This window comes from Acanthopagrus latus, chromosome 16 (assembly GCF_904848185.1).
Source record: "Acanthopagrus latus isolate v.2019 chromosome 16, fAcaLat1.1, whole genome shotgun sequence".
Taxonomy (NCBI): Eukaryota; Metazoa; Chordata; class Actinopteri; order Spariformes; family Sparidae; genus Acanthopagrus; species Acanthopagrus latus.
Window position 1 is genome coordinate 25574492 of NC_051054.1, and position 11644 is coordinate 25586135.

An 11644-nucleotide genomic window follows, 5' to 3' on the forward strand; every position below is an offset into this window, starting at 1 on the left:
GAACACCTGACCTCTGCCCTATATGATTGTAATAGAGTCACGAACCAGCCAAAACTCAGATAGAAAGTCACCCTCTTCTCATGTTTTATGTCTGAAAATTTTATGCTTCGCACAGAGTCCCAGGTCATGCGTCATGAAGTTTTAACTTTATGTGTTGTGTCGATGAGAAGCCTGTCTGATTGGGATAGTCGTATGTAGGTATGTGTGTAGCTTAATCACTGCTGGCGCAGAGAGTGCTTGTCTCTTTCCCTGACCTTGTTGTTATCTGTGTATAAATTGTGAACACTCCTTTACTCTGGCCTCATTCACTTGGCTCATGAATTTGACCGGGTGGTGAGTCCATCTGCAGATGGTTGGATTAAACTTACAGAAAAGACAGATCTGACTTTACTCTTTTATTGACAGAAATTTCCACCACAGCTTGACTACAGCTTGATCTGCTCTAACTGCCGAAAACAAGCTCCCCGCGCTCTAAATCGCTAGATTTGGCAAGAAAAGACGTCTGACTGAAATGAATGATGAAACAAGTGAAACCATTTTTCCACACTATGTTTAGGTCAAATTCATACATTTTGAGCAAAATCTAACCTGAGAAAGCATTTTTGGCTTGAATACAGATGAATCTGCTCTAACTCCGTCAAACAAGCTCCCAGCGCTCTAAATCGCTTGATTAGGCAAGAAAAGACGTCTGACTGAAATGAATGATGAAACAAGTGAAATCATGTATCCACACTATGTTTAGGTCAAATTCATACATTTTGAGCAAAATCTAAGCTGAGAAAGCATTTTTGGATAGAATACAGAATAATCTGCTCTCACTCCGTCAAACAAGCTCCCAGCGCTCTAAATGGCTTGATTTGGCAAGAAAAGACGTCTGACTGAAATGAATGATGAAACAAGTGAAACGATGTTTTCACAATATATTTATTTCAAATTCATATATTTTGAGCAATATCTAAGCTGAGAAAGCATTTTTGACTTGAATACAGATGAATCTGCTCTGACTCCCTAAAACAAGCTCCCAGCGCTCTAAATGGCTTGATTTGCATAGAAAAGACGTCTGACTGAAATGAATGATGAAACAAGTGAAACCTTCTTCCCACACTATGTTTAGGTCAAATTCATACATTTTGAGCAATATCTAAGCTGCGAAAGTATTTTTGGCATGAATACAGCTTAATCTGCTCTAACTGCCTAAAACAAGCTCCCAGCGCTCTAAATCGCTTGATTTGGCAAGAAAACACGTCTGACTGAAATGAATGATGAAACAAGTGAAACCATTTTTCCACACTATGTTTAGGTCAAATTCATACATTTTGAGCAAAATCTAAGCTGAGAAAGCATTTTTGGCTTGAATACAGATGAATCTGCTTTAAGTGCCTATAACAAGCTCCCAGCGCTCTATATCGCTTGATTAGGCAAGAAAACACGTATTAATGAAAACAATGTTGAAACAAGTGAAACCATGTTTCCACAATATGTTTAGGTCAAATTCATACATTTTGAGCAAAATATGAGCTCAGAAAGCATTTTTGGCTTGAATACAGAATAATCTGCTCTCACTCCCTAAAACAAGCTCCCAGCGCTCTAAATGGCTTGATTTGGCAAGAAAAGACGTCTGACTGAAATGAATGATGAAACAAGTGAAACGATGTTTTCACAATATATTTATTTCAAATTCATATATTTTGAGCAATATCTAAGCTGAGAAAGCATTTTTGGCTTGAATACAGATGAATCTGCTCTAACCCCCTAAAACAAGCTCCCAGCGCTCTAAATCGCTTGATTTGGCAAGAAAACACGTCTGACTGAAATGAAACAAGTGAAACCTTCTTTCCACACTATGTGTAGGTCAAAATCATACATTTTGAGCAAAATCTAAGCTGAGAAAGCATTTTTGGCTTGAATACAGATGAATCTGCTCTAACTCCGTCAAACAAAGCATTTTTGGCTTGAATACAGATGAATCTGCCCTAACTCCCTAAAACAAGCTCCCAGCGCTCTAAATCGCTTGATTTGGCAAGAAAACACGTCTGACTGAAATAAATGATTAAACAAGTGAAACCATGTTTCCACAGTATGTTTAGGTCAAATTCATACATTTTGAGCAACATCTAAGCTGAGAAAGCATTTTTGGCTTGAATACAAATGAATCTGCTCTAACTCCGTCAAACAAGCTCCCAGCGCTCTAAATCGCTTGATTAGGCAAGAAAAGACGTCTGACTGAAATGAATGATGAAACAAGTGAAATCATGTATCCACACTATGTTTAGGTCAAATTCATACATTTTGAGTAAAATCTGAGCTGAGAAAGCATTTTTGGCTTGAATACAGATGACTCTGCTCTAACTCCGTTAAATAAGCTCCTAGCGCTCTAAATCGCTTGATTTGACAAGAAAACACGTCTGACTGAAGTGAATGATGAAACAAGTGAAACCTTCTTTCCACACTATGTTTAGGTCAAATTCATAAATTTTGAGCAAAATCTAAGCTGAGAAAGCATTTTTGGCTTGAATACAGATGAATCTGCTCTAACTCCCTGTAGCTGCTCCCAACTTTTCTTTACTGGTGGATGAATGCGCAACGCTCCGACTGATGGTTCAAACGTTTATTACAGCATATTTGTCTTAAAACGCCCAAGACCACCGTGAACACTGCAATAGAATACACGGTGGCAAATATACATCAGTGAAACCGTCATGTTTCATGAATCACTTAGTTCAAACTTATTACAGAAATATTAAAGCAAAAACATATCTTACACACATACAAATTATTTAAATCAAATGTCCATACCGTGTGCCCCTCCAACCAGAAGGTTAGGAGTTGCTAAATGTCCATTTCTCCACTATTTCAGTCCTTTGTCTTTTCATGTGCCGCTTGCTCATGCACACGCTGTCTTTGTCCAAAAAAGAAACTTACTGACCAAATGCACGAGACCATGTGATGACCTAACTGATGACGTGGTCAAGTGACGTTAATTTTACAATTTTCCAGTATATATCAAGTATGCAGAAAATAATCAAAATATTCTCAAATACAAATATTTCCCAAAAAATATGAAATAAATATTAAATGTAAAATAAATAAATACACACAAAAAATGTTTATGTTTCAGCGTTCGCTACACTGCCACCAAAATTACAAAAGGTTTACTTTCACCATATTCAAAGAAATAAAACTTGTAATTTTCCAATAACTTGAAACTAAATTTTTACCCATAAATTCTAATGAATAGATTGCTAAATTAGGAGACTGATTATTCTCATTCTTATTTTAATGTGAAGCTATTTTGACCTATTTTCAACTAACATAACTAATTTCTGGACTGGGCGCTCAAGAAATGAAGGTTGTGTTAAGCGCTCACCTTTAGGTCCTAACTTACTTTGACCTACTTGTATTTTCACCTTTCTTACGAGACCATCATCGTCTTCTTGTGCCTCAACAACTTTAGCTAGTGGCCACTCATTTCTAGGTGTGTTTTCATCCCTAATAAGGACTACATCTCCAACCTGCACATTTCGTCTGGTTGTATGCCACTGCTGTCGAAGGCTGATGTTGGCTAAGTATTCTCGTCGCCACCTGCTCCAGAACAGTTCTGAGAGATACTGTACTTTGCGCCATCTTTTTCTTGCATACAGATCTTCTGGAAGAAACTTTCCTGGAGGTGGAAGAGGTACCGTAGGTTTCAATGTAAGCAAGTGGTTGGGTGTCAATGGTGCAATACTTTTGGGATCAGAGAGCGTGTTAGTTGTCAGTGGGCGACTGTTGACTATGGACATGGCCTCATAGAAGAAAGTTCTTAGTGAGGAGTCATCCAGTCGACCTTTTGCCTGAGCAAGGACAGAGCTCATCACACTCCTGGTTGTGCGTATCTGACGCTCCCATATGCCTCCCATATGACTAGCTTCGGGAACATTCATAAGGAAGTCACATTCCTTTCTTGCGAGATAAGTCGCGATCCTTTCCTTGTCAAGTTCCAACAAGCACTTTCTCATCTCATTCTTTGCCCCTAAGAAATTCGTACCTTGGTCAGATCTGATTTGTCTGACTGTTCCTCTTATTGCTATGAAGCATCGCAATGCATTTAGAAATGCATCGGTTGTCAGGTCCTCGAGCATCTCAATATGAATGGCCCGTGAGCTTAAGCATGTTAACAACAACCCATACCGTTTGAACTCCTTTCTTCCTTGTTTTGTGTAGAAAGGGCCAAAACAGTCAATGCCTGTGTAAAGGAAAGGAGGAGACGGCTCTAGTCTATCAACAGGCAAGTCAGCCATGCGCTGTTCTTCAGTTCGGCCCCGCACTCTCCTACATGTCACACAACTCTTGATGTGCCTGGCCACAACCTTGCTGGCACCCATTATCCAGTAGCCACTGGCTCTGAGTTCGTTCAGTGTTTGTCCTCGGCCTTGATGTTGTGTTCTTTTATGGCAATGGTCAAGTATTAGTTGTGTTACAATGCCTTCTTTCGGAAGTATGACGGGATGTTTGAACTCCAGCGACGCTGATGACTTTCTTAACCTGCCACCAACTCTGAGCACTCCGTCCTCAAGAAATGGGTCAAGCTCATACATATTATGAGTTTTCCTGAGTTTTTGTGATTGGCTCAGCAGTTTGAGCTCTTCTCCAAATGCTTCCTTTTGTGCTGCCTTGATCAGCACGAGAGTCGCTTTCTTTCGCTCTTCGAAAGTAACAGGCCCAGATATGTCCCTATGAGCCAACCTCTGGATTCGAGCAACCACATTAAGGCATGTGACCCAGTCTGAAAATCTTGCCAATCTTTCCAGGAGGTCGTCTTGCTCCGCAACATCAGTTTTCAAGACTTTGACCTCTGGATCACCTATGAGAAGCTCTGGGGATGTTGGATTGGTCACAATTTCTTGTTCCCACAAGAACTTGGGTCCTGTTAGCCAATCTGATGCCATTAGATCTGCCACCTTGAGTCCTCTAGATGCATGATCTGCCGGATTTTGACTTGTCTCAATGTAAAACCATCGATTGGGGTCAGTAGCATCTCTGATCTTTTGTATCCGATTCGCTACGAAAACATGGAATCGACGGGCATCGTTTTTGATGTAAGCCAATACGACTTGCGAATCCGTCCAAAAGTACTCTTCATCTATCCTCAGGTCAAGCTCTTCTCTGAGAATCTTGCTTACGGCTGCAGAGATTGTGGCAGCAGTGAGCTCCAGACGTGGGATGCTCACAATCTTCATGGGTGCTACCCTAGCCTTAGCCATAACTAAAGTGCAATGCACCTGTTCCTCAGCTACTACCCTGATATATGAGCACTGCCCATAGCCATCATTACTGGCATCAGAAAAGTGATGCAGCTCAATCTTCTGGATCGTGCCAATATAGCTGGGAACAAAGCACCTTGTTATTTGGATGTTTTGAAGATTGTAGAGGTCATTGAGCCATGTCTCCCACTTTGGCTTTAGTTCTGGCGGGACAGGCTCATCCCAGCCGACACCTCGCTTGCACATTTCTTGCAAGATTCTTTTCCCAGTCAAGATGTAAGGGGCCAGAAATCCTAGCGGATCGTATAAGGTAGCGACTGTGGATAAGATGCCTCGGCGAGTGGCTGTTCTTTCTTGGTGGACAACATTGAATGAAAAGACATCCATTTCTATGTTCCACTTCACTCCTAGCACTCTCTGAGCTGGCAGTTCTGTGTAGTTCAAGTCCACATCTTTGACTTCTACAGCGCGCTCACTTTCTGGAATGGTCTCCAGGACAGCTCTGTTATTGCAAACAAACTTGTGCAGTCGCAGATGTCCCTTCTGACAGACTTCTCTTGCTTCATGAACAAGTTGCTTGGCTTTTTCAACTGTATCCAGACTAGCAAGTCCATCATCCACATAAAAGTTCTTACGGATGAAGCTTGCAGCCATGGGGTACTCATGCTCATACTTGGTGGCGAGGTATTTCATGCCGTAATTCGCACATCCTGGCGATGATGCCGCACCAAATATGTGCACCCTCATGCGGTACTCTTTCGGCTCAGTCATTGTGTTCCCATTCTCCCACCACAGGAACCTCATGAAATCCCTATCTTCTGGAGTAACATGAAAGCGATGGAACATTTTCTGCACATCGCAGTTGATTGCAATTGGATATTGTCGGAACCGACACAGCACTCCAGTCAAGGCATTGGTTAAATCAGGTCCCGTGAGGAGGTGATCATTTAATGAAGTGCCTTCGTATTTGGCCGAACAGTCGAAGACCACTCTTATCTTCTCTGGTTTTCGCGGGTGGTACACACCATGGTGTGGAATGTACCAGGTATTCCCTTCTTTAGGTGTTGCATGGACTTCCTCTGCATCACCATCTTTGAAAACATTGGCCATGAACTGTACATAGTCCGACTTGTATTTGGGATTTTTATCCATCTTCCCTTTCAAATGTTTCAGCCTAACTGTTGCTAGATGTTTGTTGTTAGGCAGTTGAGGTCGCTCTCTAAAGGGTAGAGGCATCTCTAGATGACCATTGTCATTGTGATGAATTCCCTCATTCAGTATTTGCAAGAACTGAATATCTTCTTGAGAGATTGTTCCATCTGTAGGATTTGTATCCTGAAAATCTTTCTCAAGAGCCTTAATTGCACATGCAGGAGTAATAGGTGGAATTTCTTTCACAGAGATGCGATAGCAGAATCCAGCATTTGTTAGTGCACCAGTAGTAGGCGTTTTGGCACCAACCACACTCCACCCGAGGTGTGTTTTCACTGCATATGGCTCATGTTCAGCTCCTGACACAACTTCCTTAGGCTTCAGAGCTCTGCAACAGTCGTAGCCTATTAGCAGTCCAGCAGGACAGGCTAGTAACTCTGGCATCTCATCAGCTATACTAAGCAAGTGTGTCCATGCCTTGGCTGTTTCCCGAGTTGGAATGCTGGTTTTCTCCAACGGGATATCTTCTCGAGTGTATGCTGGTGGTAATTCAATGCATTCTTTGGAACTGTATCCTCTGACCTTTAACCCAATGGCTCTGTGACAATTCACTATTGACCTGCCAGTCATTGTTGACAACTTGAGCTTAATAGGTTCAGTGTGTGCCTCAAGTTTTTCACACACATCTTCAGAAACAAATGTATTGCTACTTTGTGTGTCTAGCAAAGCATATACTAATATTTCTGGGCTATTTTTGACATCACTAGACAGCCACACTGGGACTATCATTGATGTGTGGTCAGAATTGGTCATGTTCACACTACACAAAGCAGTAGAGGAACTGTCTTGCTGTTGACCTGCTTCAGGCTTTTCTTCTTGAGCCGGTTCGTCATGCAATGGAGTTGGATGGCTTTTTCTACAAACATTGCAAGTAGCCCTTTTCCGGCAATCTTTTGCAACATGGCCAACTCTCAAGCAAGCAAAGCACATATTGTTGGTTTTGACAAACGCTTTCTTCTCATCAAGAGTCAGAGCAGCAAACCTCTCACATTTGTAAATAAAGTGGTTCTGCTGACAACATATGCATTTTATTTGCTTCTTAGCTTGAGCTGCAGATGGATTAACTGTCGAGCCTGCTGATTCACCTGAATCCTTAGCTTTCCCTTGAGCAACCTTTGTTGTTGTTACTAGGGTTCTGGCTTTGATGCGTTTCACTTCTGTGCCTGCTTTCTCCTCTGTCCCTTTCAAGGCATGAAGTGAGGACACCGGGTTACAGGCAATGCGAGCCTCCTCTGCTAAGAATTTGGAGAACTCTTCAAAGCTTGGATATGGCTTGCCATCATCCAATTCTTTGGTGACAATTCGATTCCATCGTGCTGTTGCCCAGTCAGGAAGTTTCTGGAGCAGCCTTTGATTCTCCTCACAATCATCCAGCACTTTCAGACCTGATATGTGAGGCATTGCATTTTTGCATGACACAAGGAAATCACTGAACTCTCTTAATTTTAGTGGCTCTTTTGGTCCTATCTTGGGCCAGCTACTAAGTTTACCTCTGAAGGCTCTTTGCACTATGAATGGGTGGCCATAGCGCTTGTTCAGTGCATCCCATGCTTGTGTATATGCTTCATCATCACTTCTGTAAAAAGTTCCTTCTAGCACAGACAGTGCATCTCCGCTTATGTATTTTCTGAGATAAAACAGTCTATGTGCTGAGTTTGTACAGGAAGTCTCAATCAACGCTTTAAAGCTGGTTCTCCATTCAGTGAATTTGAGAGGATCACCAGTAAACACGGATGGCTCAGGTGCCGGAAGTCTTGTCATTATCAGAGAGTCTTTGAAGGCTTGTACTAGTGAAGTTTCACTCAATTTTTGCTCTGATTCTTTTTCAGAATGAGGAGTGTCTGATTTGCCCTGGGGAATCTGAGCATGTGAAGCTGTATTATGCCATGTTCGGAGCTTATTTGGAGACAGAGTTATTTCTTTCTTTTCTCCTTGTGACTGATTTGGAGGCAGAGTTACTTCTTTCTTTTCTCCTATTTCCGTATTCATTCTTGTTTCCTCCTCTGCATAAACATCATATTCAGCTTGCATAGCTTCCAGATCTCTTTGATTTTCCAGCATTTTCAATTTTTCTTGCTGTTCAAACACTTCCTTTCTTTGAGCAGCAATTTCACTTTCTCTGTTTATTTCCGCACGTTTTGACGCTAAGCGTGCTGCTGCTTCTGCTCTCTTTATTGACACCTGACTTTCTGCTACACTATCTGCACCAGCCCTTGATACAGTGGATCCATATATCGATCTCGCTTCTTCTCTCTGAAGTAATTTAACGAGTGATTCATTTCTTGCAGCAGCATCAAACTCTTTGCCTACTTCTGAGCAACGCATTTTCAGTAGAGCAACTACTTCTTTAGTTACTGAAGTACAGCTATCCATTCGCCTTCTTATATCTTGACTTGGTGTTGTCAATGAACGTAAGCCCTCATACACCTGCTTTAAGTGTGACTCATATTCTTCCAAAGTAGTGATCATAGCTTCAAGTTTCTCTTTGTCACATTCTTCTTTAAGTTTGCTCCTGGTGTACTGAACCTCACCTTTAAAGCTTGCATAAGTTAACATAAACTTTCTTTCCTTTTTATCACTCTCATCTTTAATATAGGCCAGCTGCTTTTCAGTTGGTTTTCGCTCTCTTGCTGATCGCCTAAATTGCTCAGGTTGATTTGTTTCTTCAGGTTGAAAAGTTGGTTCCTCGCTCTCTACATTTTGAGTTTGCAGACTAATGTCAATTTCAGTCAGACGGTTTGTTATTTCTTCTCTTATTTCTGCATCTGTTTCAGTTTCTAATTTGGTTTGTAATTCTAATTTCTCTTCTTCAAGAGCCTGTTTTACTCCCTCAAGCACAAGAGCCCTTTCTTTATCTTTATCCATTTTCTTAACTATTGTAATTTACTATGAAGTAGTAATTAAATCTTAAACCGTTTTGTAGAACTTATACTACAAATAATCCTCACAATTAAATTCAAATATTCGTCACACATATGTTAAGCCAAACAAGAAAAACAGAATAGGCTTGAATGTAAAATGACCTATTAACAAAGGCTTAAAACATTCACATAAAATATGCACACAATGGCCTTTCACAATTATTTAAATATGTACAAGTTACAATGTTCGTTTCTTATTCACTGTTGAAACCTGAGAGCCAAGGGCTTGCTGAATCCACTCACGACCACGGCACGTTCTTGCTCTCTTGAGGCGATTTGCGGAAACGGCACAGTCTCAATCCGTGTCCTCGAGGCAGAGCCGACGCCATGTGTTGCAATTCACCGCAGTTGCAAGGCTCCGCGTAGCTTTCCGAGGTCGGCAGACGAGCTGTTTTTTCTTGAAGCTTTCGATGTCTTCATTCGTGCCGACGAGCTGTCATCTTCAGGCCGCGACGGTCTTTTCTTCCCCTCTCTCGTCCATCTCGAAGTGGCTTGACGAGTTCACAGCATGCCTTCAGCGCGTGAAATCCCTCGATGTTCTCTGGCCTCGGGCTGAGCTGCACACGCGTGGTTAACGTGTTCACTGTAGCTGCTCCCAACTTTTCTTTACTGGTGGATGAATGCGCAACGCTCCGACTGATGGTTCAAACGTTTATTACAGCATATTTGTCTTAAAACGCCCAAGACCACCGTGAACACTGCAATAGAATACACGGTGGCAAATATACATCAGTGAAACCGTCATGTTTCATGAATCACTTAGTTCAAACTTATTACAGAAATATTAAAGCAAAAACATATCTTACACACATACAAATTATTTAAATCAAATGTCCATACCGTGTGCCCCTCCAACCAGAAGGTTAGGAGTTGCTAAATGTCCATTTCTCCACTATTTCAGTCCTTTGTCTTTTCATGTGCCGCTTGCTCATGCACACGCTGTCTTTGTCCAAAAAAGAAACTTACTGACCAAATGCACGAGACCATGTGATGACCTAACTGATGACGTGGTCAAGTGACGTTAATTTTACAATTTTCCAGTATATATCAAGTATGCAGAAAATAATCAAAATATTCTCAAATACAAATATTTCCCAAAAAATATGAAATAAATATTAAATGTAAAATAAATAAATACACACAAAAAATGTTTATGTTTCAGCGTTCGCTACACTCCCTAAAACAAGCTCCCAGCGCTCTACATCGTGTGATTTGGCAAGAAAACACGTCTTGATGAAAACAATGATGAAACAAGTAAAACCATGTTTCCACATCATGTTTAGGTCAAATTCATACATTTTGAGCAAAATCTAAGCTGAGAAAGCATTTTTGGCTTGAATACAGATGAATCTGCTCTAACTCCCTAAAAAGAGCTGCCAGCGCCCTGAAACGCTTGATTTGGTAAATAAAGACGTCTGACTGAAATGAGTGATGAAACAAGTGAAACCATGTTTCCACATCATGTTTAGGTCAAATTCATACATTTTGAGCAAAATCTAAGCTGAGAAAGCATTTTTGGCTTGAATACAGATGAATCTGCTCTAACTCCGTCAAACAAGGTCCCAGCGCTCTAAATCGCCTGATTTGGCAAGAAAACACGTCTGACTGAAATGAGTGATGAAACAAGTGAAACCATGTTTCCACATCATGTTTAGGTCAAATTCATACATTTTGAGCAAAATCTAAGCTGAGAAAGCATTTTTGGCTTGAATACAGATGAATCTGCTCTAACTCCGTCAAACAAGCTCCCAGCGCCCTGAAACGCTTGATTTGGCAAGTAAAGACGTCTGACTGAAATGAGTGAGGAAACAAGTGAAACCATGTTTCCACATCATGTTTAGGTCAAATTCATAGATTTTGAGCAAAATCTAAGCTGAGAAAGCATTTTTGGCTTGAATACAGATGAATCTGCTATGAATGCCTAAAACAAGCTCCCAGCGCCCTGAAACGCTTGATTTGGCAAGTAAAGACGTCTGACTGAAATGAGTGATGAAACAAGTGAAACCATGTTTCCACATCATGTTTAGGTCAAATTCATACATTTTGAGCAAAATCTAAGCTGAGAAAGCATTTTTGGCTTGAATACAGATGAATCTGCTCTAACTCCCTAAAAAGAGCTCCCAGCGCCCTGAAACGCTTGATTTGGCAAGTAAAGACGTCTGACTGAAATGAGTGATGAAACAAGTGAAACCATGTTTCCACATCATGTTTAGGTCAAATTCATACATTTTGAGCAAAATCTAAGCTGAGAAAGCATTTTTGGCTTGA

General features: G+C 41.1%; 1 protein-coding gene across 3 annotated transcripts; it reads right to left on the reverse strand.

Annotated features, from left to right (window-relative positions):
• Nucleotides 1-2557: 2557 nt before the first annotated feature.
• Nucleotides 2558-10544, reverse strand: LOC119005200. 3 transcript variants are annotated; one of them, XR_005070410.1, is made up of 2 exons: nt 2797-10544; nt 2558-2654 (listed from the first exon to the last, which is right to left on the reverse strand). XR_005070410.1 is itself a non-coding variant. In XM_037072760.1 (2 exons), exon 2 carries the CDS (start codon nt 9318-9320, stop codon nt 3288-3290), a length of 6033 nt encoding a protein of 2010 aa, XP_036928655.1. In that variant the 5' UTR covers nt 9321-10074; nt 10217-10544; the 3' UTR covers nt 2594-3287. The 3 variants fall into 3 exon arrangements, 2 of the variants coding, with proteins under 2 accessions (XP_036928655.1, XP_036928656.1); XM_037072760.1 differs by having other exon boundaries at nt 2594-10074; nt 10217-10544; XM_037072761.1 differs by lacking the exon at nt 2558-2654 and having other exon boundaries at nt 3331-3448; nt 4159-10544.
• Between the last annotated feature and the right edge of the window lie 1100 nt (nt 10545-11644).